This window comes from Scomber scombrus, chromosome 23, assembly GCF_963691925.1.
Source record: "Scomber scombrus chromosome 23, fScoSco1.1, whole genome shotgun sequence".
Classification (NCBI taxonomy): domain Eukaryota; kingdom Metazoa; phylum Chordata; class Actinopteri; order Scombriformes; family Scombridae; genus Scomber; species Scomber scombrus.
The window spans coordinates 14,358,358-14,376,159 of record NC_084992.1 but is presented as its reverse complement, the minus strand read 5'-3'; the positions used below and the strand labels follow the sequence as shown (position 1 = coordinate 14,376,159).

At 42.7% G+C, this 17,802-nt stretch overlaps 1 protein-coding gene across 2 annotated transcripts in view; it reads right to left on the bottom strand.

Moving 5' to 3' along the window:
- LOC134005964 (receptor-type tyrosine-protein phosphatase delta-like) overlaps positions 1-17,802 on the bottom strand; it is a 135,819-nt gene that overhangs the window by 91,605 nt on the left and 26,412 nt on the right. For both annotated transcript variants that reach the window (XM_062445010.1, XM_062445011.1), the window contains exon 2: positions 7,445-7,630. In XM_062445010.1, the coding sequence (XP_062300994.1) occupies positions 7,445-7,547 (103 nt within the window). In that variant the 5' untranslated portion in view covers positions 7,548-7,630. The remainder of the gene's footprint in view (positions 1-7,444; positions 7,631-17,802) is intronic.

The window sequence follows — 17,802 nt, the reverse complement described above, 5'->3', positions numbered from 1 at the left end:
ACAGAAAAGAGTGACAGATGTAGTGTGTGAGAGAGTATTAGGTGAGAAAGACGGCTCGCCATAGATGGACTTTGAGCACTCACTCCATCACTCTGCAGAATGTAAATCATCTGTGACAGGAGGAGCTTAGGGCATAAAGATTCCCAATCGGCATCAAGCATTGGAGAGTGCTGTAGGTAAGAAGGTGGGAATGTAAGCTTTCTGGCTGGGACAGAGAAATTGCCCCGAGGCGCTCCGTGGAGATGAATGGTTTAGACCATTAACCCCACTGCAGAATCTCAACATACCCCACAGGCACACAAATGTGCTGCGCCGAGATCAGTGCAATGTGTCGCGCTCATAGGACCCCTGGAGTGAGACCAAAGCACCGGCCTCGGGCCAGGTGTTACCCGGGTGAGCACAGATACGCGCGCACACACACACATGGATGCGCACATAAGCGTGACTTCTGAAGCAAAGAATCCAAAAATTATTCTATATTCATAATGCTGTGTACTATATCACTCCAATATGCATATTTCCTTCTTACTGACACACAAACCAAGGAAGTAAGATTTTGCTGCCACTAACAAAGTGTTGCAGTCAGCAATATCCAGTTGGATCTTTCATGAGGATAATTACTTAATAGAATGACAACTCCCGGTGTGATGCAGGCTGTCATATTGTACATCTACTGTCCCTCTTGGCTCGCTTTAGTTTAAAGTTTACCTGTTTTGCATATGGTATACAGAATACAGACTTGCATCTTACTGAATACTATGCACCCAAGCGCTTTTCTGCATACATGTATCTAAGAATACATGTTATTATAATGCAGGTGTGTCAAAAGCATGATTTCTCCTGCTACACCTTCACAGCTTATTAATGGATTTGCGCTAATATAGCAGACTCATGATTATAACTCCAGTGATTATGAACACAAAACGTATATCCTTTTGAGTCAGTCTAAAGCTAAAGTTAAATATTTTTAGACCAGCTGCATAAACATGTTGGCCGTTTGTAGCATTTGATGAACTCTGTAGTATGAGTCATACTGTCACCACCTTTGAGTTTGTAGTCTATTTTTAGTATGTTTTCCCAGCTTTAGATACTTTGTAGATGATATGTACTCTAGCTTCCCATTGTTCAGGCTGCACACTGCTGTAAAACATCATCTGTGCAGGCAACGCTGATGTATTTCAGACCTGACTGGTCCAGTAAGCCCGTTGCTGCAGTTACAGCATCAATCCATTAATTGCACTGTCACTGTGGCAATGTCACGAAACACCTGCATTGTTATACAGTTCGCTGGCATGCCATATGAAGGGTGATCAGATTTAGTACATATGTCAGCAAGGCCAGAGTCATGCCAAGTGTAAGCCCAGCAGATGCAAAACAGCTGGCATTGAGCTCAGCTCACCGGCTGATCCCCAGCTTCAAAGGCACGCTACAAGGTACCCTGTGTGTGTGTGTGTGTGTGTGTGTGTGTGTGTGTGAGTGTGTGAGTGTGTGAGTGTGTGAGTGTGTGAGTGTGTGAGTGTGTGTGTGTGTGTGTGTGTGTGTGTGTGTGTGTGTGTGTGTGTGTGTGTGTGTGTGTGAATGAGACTGTGAAAGAGACTGTGAAAGTACAAAAATCTAGTCAGATGTACTGCATTAACATGGTATTGTATTGTTTTTGACACCTTAAATGCTCAAAGGACAAATATGGAGGTGCCCACTGAAATCCATACCATTTCACTGTATGATTGTCCTTTCATGCAGAGGTATTTAAATATATAGATTTAGATACTATGTTTATTGCCACTCAAATGGATTTATAACATGGATTATTCTGCTTTTGTTCTGTCGATATTCCCACTCTGTGACATGTTTGGTATAGCATGGTTAAATTGCATCGCCATTTTCAAGTCAATGTGTTTTGGAGACATAAGTGCACTTAGATATAGCATTAATGGCTGGGGGCAAACCTTTAATTACCTGCGTCTGAGCCTGTACAACATCTCCATATTGTAAGTGATTATCTGCTTTTCTCAAGAGTGGGAGGGTCAGGAGTGTGGTGAAAATTGCTTGGCTTTTGTGTTATTCTGTGGTCTAAGTGCATGGCAAAATGATTGCAATCCATAGATGAGGCTAATGGCCTTAAATAATACACTTGGGCGTAGTTACCAGATAAATCGGCATTCATGGAGTTAATGATGGGCCTGATACAACCTTTAAACATAATTGCACAGCACATTGTTGACAAGGAGTTGGTACAGGCATTTCCAGCCAAAGAAAATGATAATGACTTCTTACTCATTTACTTCAACCTGCGAGCAAGAAGCATCTTGCATGGCACTGATAACATTGTTTTATCTCAGATTGCCAGTCTTGTCACAAGGTCTTCATCCAAACAACTAGATGCTAATTAAGTGGTGGCACTCTAAGCCGAAGGTGTTTTCAACACATTTATTTGAAGTGTGAACATGACACATACTCTCTCCCTCCTCTTGTAGATGTTGATGCTGGTTTTAAAAGATGTACTGTACTAAGACACATTTTGAAATGAGCGAGTGGAGCCAACAATGAGATTTCCACTTGAGCAGTGTCCGGCAGAATGATGAATGAGGTGGTAGACTGGGGGAATTACAGTGATTTAAAGTTGGATCACAACCGCTACGAGTTCTGTTCTCTTCTTGCGTTATACATCATAAACATGTAAGCGGCGTGTGTGTATGTGTGTGTTTATTTGTGTGTCTAATTCAATGTGTACCAGGCAGTGTGTGGGGGGGGTTGAATGTAGGCTGCTGCTCTTTAGAGTACGTACTGTGCGTTCCTACATGTGTGTTTGCATGCTTTGTATGTTAGCACTGTGTGGGTATGGGTGTAGAAGGGAATGGAATAGACTCAATTTAAATCAAATTAGCATGCAGGCAAATTAAGCAGAGGGATTTAATTTGAGCTGTTGTAAAAATGCTAATTTCAGTACAGCCCGGAAGCTCATATGCAAATACAACAATATTTTACAATAATTCATATTAGACCAGGCATGCATAAAACACACATATTACAGCCCACTGTCATCTGGGGAATAGAGTATCATTAGCTCTCGGACTTGCTACAAGGTGATCCTGTTTAGGGGTTATGTGTGCATGTGTGTGTGCACACATACATTTGTTTAGGACTTTTCCATTAATCTGTATGTGTTGTAGTTGCTTTATTTGTATTTTCCATTTTAGAACAGTATCCTCATGTTCATTGGAAGAGTAGTCTGTTGTTTTGTGTGCAAGACTGCTGGATTTATTTTTGTACATGCACTAACTGACATATAAACACTGTTACAAATTGTAGTCATGATTATCCACATTCCACCCATGAAATACTATAACTGACTGGGGTACTGACAGATGCTGTTGGAATGATACTGCAGTAATGGTAAACAAATGGCTCCTGATAGAGCAGTAGACACTCTTAGATCATACATGTGGAACTTGCCTCGATGTGTCGCGCAGTGAACATATGGGAACTTTACACAAAAGCAGTATTTTAATAGATGTGAGTCCAACTTTAACTCAGAGTAAGAGGAAAAACACAAACATGAAAACATGACCATCTTTACATGTTGTTGTTATTGCATTAGATTAAAGAAATGTTGCCCTTGCCTCTTTTGTTTTTTTTTCACATTGTAAGGCCTCAAAAGAAGTGCTGCATCAATATGAGGATTGGTCCCATGTGGTTTGACTTTGATTGCTGGCTCAAAAGGAGAGCACATACATTAGACGCCAGTGAATGTTGTGCATGCTTGTGTGTGTATGGGATCGCCTGTAAATGGGCCTAAGCAAAAGAGATGCGGTTTGGGTGTTAACATCTTAATATTTAGAGAGGCTGGAGGAGCCTGTCAATAACAATTGAAGCATTAAAGAGAAGCGTGCTGTCTCGCTGGGACTCCCCATGCCATCCATGAGCAATGAGAGGAATCAATTAAAACACTTTTAGGCCCCGGATTTGACATGATCCAAAACTGTATGTGGTTTGGTCAGGCTAGAAAGTGTGTGGGTGTTTGGAAGCCCGTTTTCCCTACAGATGTAGCTCAGCATATTTTCATTTAGCATATTTTTTCAAATACAGCATTTTTGAAATGCTGGCGGTTGTATGCCTCTGCCAACCAGTCAAGTTGCAGTTTACATCCAGACGCATATAATATTTGTAATGAAGAAAAGTGTGTTTGCAGAACATTATGCTCTCACAGTGAATTTGGTCTGTGACAATTTGGATATAAAATGTCATTAATTAATCATTTTTATCCTATTAGAAGTGTGTATGAAACTTAGTTGTAATTAGCATTTGAATTATTGAGTTATGCCCAAAAAGAAGAAATTCCCTCAAGGTGTTGCTGAGATGTTGCGTTCATAAGAATGGGACAGACAGACAGTCAACCTGAAGACATTTGACTTGTGGCCTTCTGGTCACAGCTGTCGCCTTCACAGAGGCATAAACAACATAAAACAGTCAGAACTTTTGACTGCTAGCTGTTACTGGTGGTACAGGTCAATCAGTGTAGCTTGATGTAGAGTAGTTTAGTAACTCAATCAGAAAATGAAGTCTGGGGGGAAACTTTTCAATCACGGACATTCTGATACATTCTTACTTCTAACACCAGGTTTGTTTTTACTTAATGTCAGTGTTGGGCTCATGCAATCTATCAACTTAATGAACAGCCAAGTTATTTAGTGCCTGAGCCCACACCAAAGTTTTGACATGTTTCATCCCTGCCCAGGTGGATATGTTAAATGCTTCTAGCACTCCTCTTATCCTCCGACACTTCTTTTTTGTATTACTGTTAAGCAACACACACAGAGGAACTGTTTGTTGCCTCCCTGCTCTTCTTTCTCTCGCTCTGTCCCCTTGGCTCACCAGGGACAATTATGCCCCTCTTTCAAGCTATTGCCAAGCCCAATTTGCCACACAAATTAAATGGGCTGCATTTGAAGAGTGAGGGGGGATAGGGTGAAGGAGAAAACGAAAGAGAGGGAGCAACAAAGAGAGAAGGCCAAAGACAAACCAATGACAGAGTGAAAACAAACCAACAGACCAAACCAATAAACACAGCTACACAATCCTCTCGGATACATTTTTGAAAATGTGTTGTTCTTCCTGCCAGCTACATACAGGTCTCACATGGGGACATTTGTATTTCTCATTACAACATTAACAGTAGTGTGTGTTTATTAGAGGCCCTGATTGTCATTTTACTTTAGGGGGGGCTGCAGTATCCACTGTGTGGGGTAGCGAGTAGGACTGGCTCCGAGGATTGTGCCATCTGTTGAGCAGGCCGACTCAGCCATTTTCTGCTCTTGTGTATCTCATATCCTCCACTGTGTCCACAGCCGGAGGCTAGCTCACACCCAAACAGATCCAGAGTACCAACAGAGGGCAGCTCTCCCTTTGGAAATACATCCGGGTTTTTGGTGCTGAGGGTAAGTGTGGAGCGGTGTAAATTGAGTGGAGGTCCATAGATGGGGAGAGAGCCCCAGAGTGTCTGGGCTAGTTATGCACATTCAGCTGAACAGCAGAGGAAATTAAGGAGCTTCGGAGTCGCTGGAAGGGGCCGTTGCACTGCTTCCAAATAGCAAGGGGAGATGGTAGTGAAAAGACAAAGGCGCAGGCAGAAAAACAGTAGCACATGTACGAAATGAGGAGAAAATTGGCAAGAGAGTGATTAGGAAGAAAAACAATAGAGGGGAGTTGGGAAGGGGAGGAACAAACACGTGCAAGTGGGAGATCAGACACTGCAGAATTGAGAACAGAACATTGAGAAAAAATGAATCCCAGAGCTAATGTGTGCAGCCTGAGGTGGTATTGGCGCTGAAAAGGCACTTGCTCTCATACAGCAGTTGCAGACGGAGCACACACCTCATCTCTGTGACCTCCCTGACTTCCACACACCCCTTCAGTCATTAACAGCCAGTCACTGTGGCTACCTCATGATAAGTTTGTTTTGGCTGTGAAATGATGACCCAGCACAGCTGTCTAAGTAGGGTGTGGGGTAGCAGCAGCTGCTAACAGTCAGACAGCTAAAGGAAGGGAATAAATGGGGGGTTTTAGGGGGTGGGGTGGTGAGCACAGAGGCGTCAGGATTTAGGGGCTGCTGGTGGCACTTGTGCAGGTCTGTTACATGTGTGCTCTAATGCAACTGTGGAATGTCTGGACACGCGAGAGTGGAAGTCTTATCAGAACAGTTGTCTGAAAGAAGGTTTTGGCAATAGTCTTTTTTTTTTCTTTTTTTTTTACTAATCACGTGCTGTTGTGTAAATTCACACTACACTGTGGACTGTAGAGTTTCTGAACAGATAGCTACTAAAGACCCCCTCAATGGTAACGTTTATCGACCGTTAATGCCGTTTTGGGAAGGTCCCGTAATTAAATTGTGTCAATAAATCTTGGAGCTGCACATAAAACCGGAGATAAACGGAGAATACATTTCTCCATTTGCCTCTCCCCTGCTGTGAGACATATGTGGTGGAAGACAGAAAAGACAAATAAAACACATTTGAACAGATTGCAGGGAACATTTCTCAAGCACAAAGTTGAAAATCTCACCCATCAATTTCACTTTGTGTGGCTCTCTTGTATATGACCTTGGGTGAATGATCCCTTCATTCAGAGATATTCAGCTGAACTGAGGGGATTTCAGTTGGTGCAAAGGGAGCAATAAAACTTTTATTCATCCCACTGTGACTCCAGAAGCTAATGATTCATGGATCTTAGTGTAAAAAAAAAAGAGAGAGAGAGAATGTGGGAGATGGGTGGTGCTGTGGTGCAGGACCAGAGCTCAATGAGGTTTGAAAACTGTTGTCACACATCAATGGGCAGGTGTCTGATGTCAAGTAACTCAATTCCAATGACTTCTCATCATGAGATTCTGGGCTGAGGCCTGAGCATTTCTGGTTCACGTGACAGTTTTTGTGGCAGAAAAAAAAAAGTAGTTGGAATATAAAGACTTGGACACATTTTGATAGTTTGGTGATGGGTGACTGTGAAATATAGATGTGTATATCTGTGTGTGTCCTTGTACACTTGAGGGAAGAAGCACAAAATGACACTTTGATAACCACTTACCAACAGACATGCTAAAGTTTAAATGATATTATATGTAGGAGGAACATTTCATAAATGTACTACATCCCATAACTAACATGAGAGAAATTAATTTACTAAAATGCAATTGAATTATATGATGTGTTTATTTATCATGTAGCTTTGGTAAGAGAATAACACTGTAGTGCTGTGGTAATATCAACCCAATATATCAGCAATCCCATCATACAGTAGTGCATCCTTAAATGTGTGTAACATGAAATATGTATGTGTATGATGATATTGAATGAAAAATAAGAAACAAAACCATTCAAACCATTGTCACCCCGCCCCCAGCCCATCAGGACACAACACTTGAGGCCCACATGAAAGCCAGCGGTCCACTTACTTTGAGCGTCGGTGAGGTGGAGGAGCAGACCCAGGACAAGCAGCAGCGGCAGCAGCAGCGTGGGTCTGGCTCTGTGCATGGTGGGACAGCTTGGCACCAGCATGCTTTGGCAGCCTCGGTGGCGCTGGCTCACAGAGCCCTGTGAGTCAGTCTGGTCTGATTTCTCAGATGCAGGGTATTCACAGCCTATGCGAGGCAAGGAGGGATAGGGAGAGGGAAGGAGGAGAGTGGAAAAGGAGAGAGAAAAAGAGAGAGGGACTGAATGAAACAAAGCTGTTTGGCTCCATGGGTTTTATCTATCCCTGCACATTTCTGACATACCCCCACACAGCCTCGGCTGGAGCTGACAGAGGATAGGAAGAGGCTGATGTGCTCACGGGGTATGTTCTGACAGTTCTCTAAATGGAATAGTCACTTCACACAATGTGTGTGCACGTGTGCATGAGAGGGAGAGAGATAGAGAGTGCGAGAGAGAGAGGGAGAAACCACACAGATGAAAGGGTGAACTAATAAGATTTTGTCTTCACAGCTTTGGTCGCGAGCCCCAATTAAATACGCTGCATAATAAGAGTACATTCTAAGTCCTCCTCAGATCAGTGTTGATATCTGTTTCACATAAAGAACGCCTCTGTTGCATACAAGAATAGTTAAGAAATACAGGAAATTTTCATAAATTCTAAACGCTATGTAATAGCTTTTCAAATGGGCATTTAGGAAAATGTGACCACTGACAGACTGTAGAGACTGTTAGACATCCTTGAAACTTTTTCTTTAAAGCATGATACAAGATATAAATGCTGTCTTTCAGTTCCATTGTAATGTGCACATTCACTAAACCAATTCATCTCAAACACATATTTATGCATCTTACACCACATTTAATCCATAGAGGATGCTTTAATAACTCAAAGTGCTTATACAAAGTGATGGAGTAGCTTAGCTTCAGCACACACACACACACACACACACACACACACACACACACACACAACCATTTTATTTTATCCAGTGCTGCTTAAACAACAAATAAAATCTATAAGACAGAGTGGCCAAGTGGTGCCATTCATGTTTCAGCCTTTTATTGAAGGGGCCACTACATGGCTCTGAAAATCAATGTGATACAGTGAGCTAGTATTAGCTGCAGACTGGCTCTATCCCTTGTCATCCATTTGCTTAAGCCAGAGCTTGATCCTTAGTGATGTATGCTCTGTGGTAGTCTTCGGCTCGTAACACGGCTCCCAGCTAATCCAAGTGTGTGAGCTTTGATGACATGCTGCTGGTTAGCATGCTAGCTGGTCTACAGGATGTTGTTGTTTCAGCTGTGGTGACTGGTGGAGTTGGACCCGTACATTTCAGATCATTTATGTACCGTGAGATCAAACATGAGACAACATGTCAAATCTCTTAGAAAGTTGGGGGATTTAGCGGTTTTGGTAACTGTCTGCTCTGGAGGTAGCAACTGTGGACATGAATTCTTTCACTAGAAATAATATTTTATTGGACTGTTTATCTGCAGATTTGACTGCCACTGACTGAAAGAAAAAGATAGAAAAAAACAAGCCCCTCTAAGCCCAATCAGTAGGCCCGATGATGACAAAGTACCTCATTTCCCTGTTACCAATCATCCTCTTTCTCGCTCCTAGCTCTCCCTCTTTCATTTCTGTGGGCTGTAAATGGCAGAAAAGACGGGAAGATAGCGCACCTGTCACACTCGATTTGTGTTGGGGGGAGATAGACACGACTACCTGTCTCCCAGCGCCGCAGGGCTAGTAGCAAGCGCAAGAGCGGGGGACGTGTGGCGAAGGGAATCAATTTGAGACAATCTCATCCCCCGCTCACACACCGACACACACAAACACACGCACAAACACAAACGTGTATACATATACATGCATTTGAGCACACTAGACAGACTTTTCACATGAGTAGTGTTTGTAGCAACTGTGAATTTGATTAGAATCAACTGGACTGAAAAAGCTGGGCTGGGTGTGAGGGGATAACGCTGCAGTCTGATCCATATGTACTGCAGGTACGGCTTTATGTCTCCTACAGTTATTGTTGTATGCATGTGCCCCACCAAATCTAAGTGATAGCCTTTGAGTTAATTAATGAAGTGTGAATTTCCATAATGACATGACATTAGGCAGCACACAAGAAACTGTACTCAGCAGCCCTCCCCATCTCTATTGACGCCTGGCATGTGCACACACCCATTTACACACACACACACACACACACACACACACACACACACACACACACACACACACACACACACACACACACACACACACACACAAACGCTGATAGAGGCAAACAAAACCATCTGTATGTTGTGTAACCACCAGTGATACAACCAAGAGGCTGTGCCATGTGAGTAAATAAAAGAAGAAGCTAATGTAAGCAGAGCTAAAAGGCACCCCCCAAAACCTTGATTTATACCAAAAATGAAAGCAATTATATTTGCTTGCTGTTGATTTGTGATGGTAGTTTTTACACGTAAATTGCACTGCAGATTCCTTCCTAATGTGCTAAAGGGGGACAAGCCACCTGCCAGACCTGGCAGAAATGCAGCAGGTTGCCAACTGCATTGTTATCTGACGATGGATTTAGCCTAAATACTGCTTTTTTTCTCTCTTTTTTTGAGCCTGAAAGCTTTTGTGTCCATGCATGTGCATTTATATGTAATTAGACATGAACATCAGTCGATTTGATTCATCTAATTTCCATTCAATAAAGAGACTCCCTCAAAGGCAGCACCACCTTTGCCCATTTTACCCTCAACATGGCCACTTTGATTTGCACTCTGTTCCTTCACTTTCATACATTTTGTGGCACTGATGCTTTTCATTGACCATTTATTACAATAGAAAGAAAAAAAAACAATCTTGTCTTTCTTCCTGAGCCCCTGGTGGTATTATTGTGTTCCCATTCAGTGGTGCTTCATTCAAAGGATTTTGCTGCTGATAGCAATCATGCATTATTAAACAAAGCCTGACAACATGCACAATGTTAATTAGAAAAGGGGGGGAGTGTGTGGCAAGAAAAAGAAAGGGGCTGTTGAGCTGTCTACTCTCTCTCCTTCCCCATGATCTTTATCAGAAATGTGAAAGAGAAGGAGGGAGGGATGTTTATATTCTCCATAATGGCTAGTCTCTATTCTCTTTTGAGCGTGTGTGTTCGGTATTCTGTTCTATTTAGACGAGCAATATTATGAATGGGGGGTAAAAAACAACAACAAAAGAATCAGTCATATTTATCTTATATTCCAGCTATACTGCAATAAACTTGTTATGGGAAAGTATGCAGGCAGAATAGTTATGAGATCCCCAAAGCAGCAGGTTCACAACATCAGCTTCTCTCACATACTGTAATATTTTGGCAAACCAAGTATAAACCGGTGGGAAACAAATGCTGACACGAAAATGCTACTGATGGTGCCATTTTTAACAATTTCAACATGGGTTTGAGCATAGTGGTTGTACCACATTATGCTCATCCTTCGTGCAAGTTGACTAATTTCACGTTGGCCAACTCCAGGGAATTTTTAAATGGGTGTGTTTTTAATTTCAGGCTCATGCACAAACCGAATTGAACTTCAAGGAAATAGTGGAGCGACGGTATGTTATCCTAACAGACCAAAGCCGCCACAAAAATGCCACCAAATCTATTAAGGCCAATCCCTCTGTAATTAGCCCGACACATGCAAGGACAAAGCACGTCAAAACTACCGAGGATGTGATCCATTCTGCAGTGTGTTATAAAAAGTTTGCCCAGTATCATGCCCAGCCAGGCGCAGCAAATAGGAATTTGTTTCATTTTATGAGGCAGGACTTTCTATGTCTCTCCGGAATTGCAGACTTAAAGAATGCAGTAATTACCCCCCCACCCCCACCACCCCACACGCACAAGTTCAGAATACAATGATATGCAGGGTATAGCTGTGAGCACACAGAGCAGGCTGCTCTATTACAACTGCAATGGTCTCTAACCCTAACCCCAATGTTGAGAGGCAGTTCTTGCTTCAGAAAAGGCTTCTGAAGCCTCGCTACTGTTTTGAAGTAGTACCAAGGGGACACAAGGTAGAGAAGAGTCAGGGCTGCAGCAAATACAGATTCCATCATCTGCCATTTGTTTTTAACATAGTATGTAATTGAGCTATTCTCCAACATAACACCCTGATGAAGGGCACAGTAGTTAGCATTAGCGTTTGGGGAATAAAGCATGCTGATTTAAAAAGGACAGATGTGAGAGGGAGGAAGGTGACTGGCGCCATCTTGGCAGTTTAAATGAGTACAACAGGAGAGAACTCACTGGGAGAAATAACATATACTCATTTGTATTTCTCTCTAAAAAGGGAGAACTTCTGATAAGTGGGGTTTGCAGCGAAATCATGTGCGCATTGATTGGCATATTTTACAAGGCAAAGAAGTGAGCAGTCATGTTTGTGTTGACTTGCGGCACACAGCCTTCACAGATCAAGCAGCTGTTAGCCAACAGCTAAAAACACAGTTGTACCGCTAGGGGAAAAGTTCAAGCAGGTTTTGATGGGCGCCTTCTTTCTGTATGTCTTCATTACTTTCTTTGGTCATAGGAAAATTGTGTTTTGGCTAATGTGCTTATAAGACATGACAATGTTAAGAAGTGTCTACCAGTTTGTTTATTGATCATTTTGCTTAATTTGCGATTCAATATTGAAAATTATACAACACGTCTACTCGTGCTGATAGAAGATTCATTGAAATGCAGCCTTATGGATTTCACTTTAGATGGCCACAGATGAATGATACTGGTCACCAGGCTTCAATGCTTCTGCATTATCTGCATGTTGTTACTATCCAATCAAAAACAAGTATCTCCAAATTTGGTAACTCAATATTTTTAGTCAAACTGATAAAAATTCACAAAACTGAAAGCAGACCTGTCATAACACATGAAAAGTTGATGTTATGAATATATGTTATTCACAGGATAAGATGTTCTCTCTGCAGTCTTCATGTATAAGCAGTGGGAGTTGCAACCATGACCTACTAGCTATGGCCTTCTCTTTAGTTCTATAAGACCCATGACCAAGGACGCACACACAAGATCTACATCAAATTCACTATAGCAACCATTATGGATACTAGTTCCAGTTAAAGCCAAGAAAAGATACAAGCCATTGTGAGGGCAACACATAAATAAACTGACCTCAGGCAGACGCTAAACAACTTTTGTTTTGGTTATGTGTATTTTTCATGAACTGCATACTATTATCCGCTGTAAACAAAACAAAATGACTGTGGAGGTTAGTTAAGGCTATTTCCTGCTCTCCTCATCAATAACCTCTTATAATCCCCGTCACAAACTATGCAACAATGATCAAATTGGACAGATGTGTTCAAAGCTGCTCATAGTTATCTGAAACAAAGAATCATGTGTGGATGAAAGGCCAATTAAAGGAATAAAGCACTTACTACTCTCAAAGAGAGTATTACAGTTCAGTGTTACAAACAATCCCCTCACACAACAGCAAAATCATACTCCCATCGCAGTATGAGTGAGCAGCGGCGGATGTTTACTGTCTGCCTTGGGAAATCATTATCATTAAATTGTATTATATATCATAAAATCAAATCTATACATGCCACTAAATACAGTGGTTAGACATTGTGATTCATACATCAAAATCCTCCAGAGAAGTGAAGGGAAACAGTTTCTTTATTATGAAATGTCACTGTGTGTGTGTGTGTGTGTGTGTGTGTGTGTGTGTGTGTGTGTGTGTGTGTGTGTGTGTGTGTGTGTGTGTGTGTGTGTGTGTGTGTGTGTGTGTGTGTGTGTGTGTGTGTGGTGGGGGTGGGGGGGTGCTCTGTGCTCTCCCTCTGTGAATTTTTCTGCTTTTTTGTCATTTGCCAATCACATGTCTGTATCTAATATATTCCATTCTACTAATACTATACTATAATATACTATACTATACTATACTATACTATATAAATGATGAATGAAATGTTTTCCTTTTCGAGAACTAGCACAGCCCCGTGTTATGGCATCGGTCCCTCATCCTGAGATGGATCAGAAGGTGGAAATGACAGGATCATTGATATTGTTTGATAAAGCAAAATCACTACAGAGAGCCAGTGCGTTCTCACCTGCATAATCAACTTAGAGGTCAAAAGGGGCGTATAAAGCGGCACATGTTGCTGTCTGTTATCCCTTTCCACCCATTCAACAGCTTTGGGAATCATGAAACATGACTGCTCACAACGCCCTCCGGTTTTTTTTTCTTGAACATCACATGACCAGATTTATAAAATAAGCTCATCAAAGGCACAGCATCAAGCACCCCGTATATCTACACCCACTGAATTCTTTTTCAGTCCCCACTTCCTCATCAAGACGGGTTAAGTTTGGGTTAAGTCATGATACGTTTAACATGCTAGTTGCGACCATCTTTCATCTTTTTCTCTTGCCCTTTCTTTAATGCCAGAGTGTGAAGTCAGTCCGTGGTTCTTCACCACATAAAGTCTCTCTCTTGTGTTTAGTTCTTCTTTTTTTAACCACTCTTCCCTTGTGTTTTTCTTCCTCTGTCTATTTTACCCTGTTTTTTTTCCTCTACCGCTACTGTCTTCGTCTGCCTGCGATGGTGTGATTTAAGACCGAGTGACAAGTCTGTTTCTCACACATCACTCCCGATCAGCCGGCATGTGTAATAACATCCCTCAAGCTAAGCTAAGCTATGCCCTCAAGTGCAGCCTCCACATGAAAGGCCCTGACAACCGCACATCAGTGGAGTTTATTTGCAATACTTATTTATTTACTTTTTTCTCCCTCCCTCCTTGTCTCCTCTGACCTTCCACAAACAAGCCTCCCACGGTCATAAACTATCCTTTGGGTGGTAACGCCTGATGTTCTGTCTGAGAAAGGGTTTACACTTCCGCCTGCAAGCCTGACTAATTTTCGACAGGCAATTGCTGCCAATACGCTAGCTGATGTCTATGGTTATATCTTGTTTTCTTATGAATGAATCACCCAACATGAAACGCACAGCAGGGAGCTAATTGAGTCTGATGACATTTGTCTGTCTAATAATTGGTTTAAAAGCACCTGCTGTGGTTATAGGACGAGGAAGTTATCACAACCCCATCTCAATTGTGCGTCCGTTGCAAATTAGTGCCAGGATTTTCAAAGCCATCCCTGCTTTTTTTTCCCCCAGCTAGATGATCTGGACTTCGAAATGTCACACCACAAACAGTGTAAAATAACATTTATTCACCTAGCTTGTTAACACTGTTAACAATCAAATTATATTCTCGGGCCTCCACTGTGTTATTTTCCCCTTTTTACGCAAATACAAGTCAGCACAAACAGAGGTGACGCATCTTCATAGAGAACAAACTTCTGTAAAAAAAACAACTTTGTATTAGGAAACACAGGTCAAGGACAGGAATGGCGCAATTTGAAAACCGTTACCTTGTTTGGGTGCAAAGAGCAAGGTTGAGTCCTCATGAGAATTCAGCCCATCCAAACTGACCTTGAGCATGTATTTTAGTAACTAAAATGACCATGTAGCATCAGTACTCCTCCTCCACCCACTCAGTATGTGTGTGTTTTTTTTTTCAACAGCCTCCCCTTAACTTCTCTCTCTACCTGGTCTACCTCGCCACTTTCTCTCTTTCTCTCACTCTCTGTTCCCCTCTCTCTTCACCCATCTTTCTCTCCCATCTCATTCCTCCTGCCACGTTTCCCAGCAGCTGTTGAGTTCAGATGGATGGTCCCCCACAGTGCAAGACCCTGACCTGCAGTCTAGTGACTGATTATCCCAGTGCCCTGTTGTGCTGCTCCCTCAACGCATACCAACACACAGCGCACGCACGGGCAGTCGCTCACATGTACACACAAGGTTACGGAGCTATTGGGTAAGCTTTAGGGACACTGGGGAGTTTAGAGGGGGGGGGGGGGGGGGAAAGCAAAGACCAAAGCAACATATTTCATCTTTGTCTACATGTTTGGATCACCTCCTTTGACCTCGGTGACACTGGTAAACACACTCCCTATTGAACTCTAATGGACGCCACTAATGCCTTTTCAATGAGCAGCAGATAAAACCACAGAGTACAATCATCCTGTGGCTAGGCGTGTGAGCTGTGCAAACTATTGAAATGATTGCCGGCTTGTTGGGAGGCCTTCTCTTGTTTGCTTGTCACAGTGTGGGCGGCTTCTTTAGTCCAAGCGTGTGCCACTTGGGTCGTGCTTGACCTTGCGCATCAGCTTTTAGTATAGGGGAAGAACTTACCATGCAAACAGGCTAAATCTTGAGGAGTCTATTGTATCGGGAGCAGAGAGTGTGGCAGGATGGGGGGAAAATGAGAAAAATGGTAGACACAGCAGCAGCAGCCAACCTGGAATGGCTGGGATTAAATTTACGCTGCATGAACAGGGGAGGGCTAAATCATGTTACATATTATGAACCAGAAAAAAAGAAGGAGGGAGTGAGCGGAGTGCAGAACAGAGGGGTGGAAATATAATGGATAAGGGGAGCAACGAGGCAGAGAGGGAGAGAGGTGGCGAGAGAAAGGAGAGGAGGACAAGGGAAAGTAATGTGGTGGGGAGAGAGGAAGGAAGGAGGCGAGGGAGAAGGGAGGGAGAGGAGAGAGCGCACTGTAGGGTAGAGAGCAGGGAGAGGTGGAGGCAGAGGGAGGGAAGCGAGGGAATGTGCCTGACTGCCAGCTTTTCTCACGCTCCGTCTGTGCTTGTACACCTAAAAGAGGCAGCGCGGGAGAGATGGAAGAGAGGAATGAGGGATAGAGGGAGAAAAAGCAGGCGCTGCTGAAGAGGGGATGATAGCTGCAAAGCCACTCTGACAGTCTAAATGTATTGTTTTTCGAAGGGAAGGAACTGTAAAGATGGCAGTAGGTGGGGAAAAAAACAAAACAACGAGGGGATAAAAAACATGGCACGTGTAAACTCTTGGCAAACTCAGGCTCAGGTTTGCATCCAGTCGAATAGATGCAGCCTTAAACACAACAGCTACACGAGCATGCTCACAAATGTAAACTCAGGCATTCATGTGCACAAATAGACACATACACGCAGAGCACAGGCCCGTATACCCTTTGCACCACATGCTCCTGGCACTTTGACATCTACCCCCAACACAGCAACGGCCTGTGGGAGGATGAATAATCTCACTTCCGTGAGGCAGAGAAAATGAGAGAGAGGAAGCAGGGTGAGAGGGAGGTTGTTCCCAGCCTGAGCTCATGTCGTTTTATGGAAAGTACAGAGCTCTCTAACAGACAAAACAGCATTCCACTGCCACTCGCCGACATGGCAGAAAACATCAGAACAGAGCTCCATTGAAAATAACTGAATAATACAGCACTGGGAATTGTGTTGCCCCTTAATACATATGGCATAAGTCAACAACAATATGCCTCCTTATCTTTTCGAAACAATTGAACACCAAGGTACATTGTGCAGTACTGACATTTTAGTCGCTTTTGTACACAAGCCAAGCCGTTTGGTATGTAAATGCACTACTTAGGCGTACATGAAGGATGTAAGGAGGCGCTTCGGGCATACAGGCTACACTCATAGGGCAGCAAAATAATTAAAATGCCAAGTGTCTTCTATTATCTAAATGCTAATTTGCCCCGATATACCCTGAGCTAAAATGTAACGCCACATTATGGTTGCTGTAGTGCACTAAGGCAACAGCGGGTGAATTGCCATTCAATTAGCCTAGCACACGGTATGCTACCTTTTTACCTAAGGGGATGCTGCCGATGTTTTTGTAAGTGCACTTGTCAAAAGGCCTTGTGGAGCTCTGTAGAGGTTCATGCAGCTGATCCTTGGATATCTAATTAAGCAACATTAAAGGGGTAAAAATGTCACTGTGTTAATATGGATTCTATGTGTTACTATGTCAGGCATTAGTGTCTTTTCAGTACTAATCTGGAAGCTTCAAACAATTCTTTAATGCTATCCTGTGTCATTCTTCTCTGAGTATTTGCAGAGAGAAGTTGGTCAAACTGGAGTCTATGAGGACACTGACAGCAGTTCCTGTTTTTTAGGGTATTATGGGCACTGGTGTTTTTGCCATGACTGAGATTTGATAAGAAAGCCTGAGTCAACAACTGAAAGAACAGACAGGCGGCATTAGAACTAGCAGCTTATCAAAGCTTTTTGCATGAAAATACATCAGTGCCAACAGAGAGGGCAATGGGACAAAAAATATTATCACAGATATGAGATGTTTTTGCTGAATACACAGATAGAGATGAAATTGTGTTGTTCCTGCTTTTCCATCTATATCCTGATAAGACTGTCAAAGGACATGCTAGGTGGGAATGAACAGCATTTTAGAAAGCTGTTTCAAT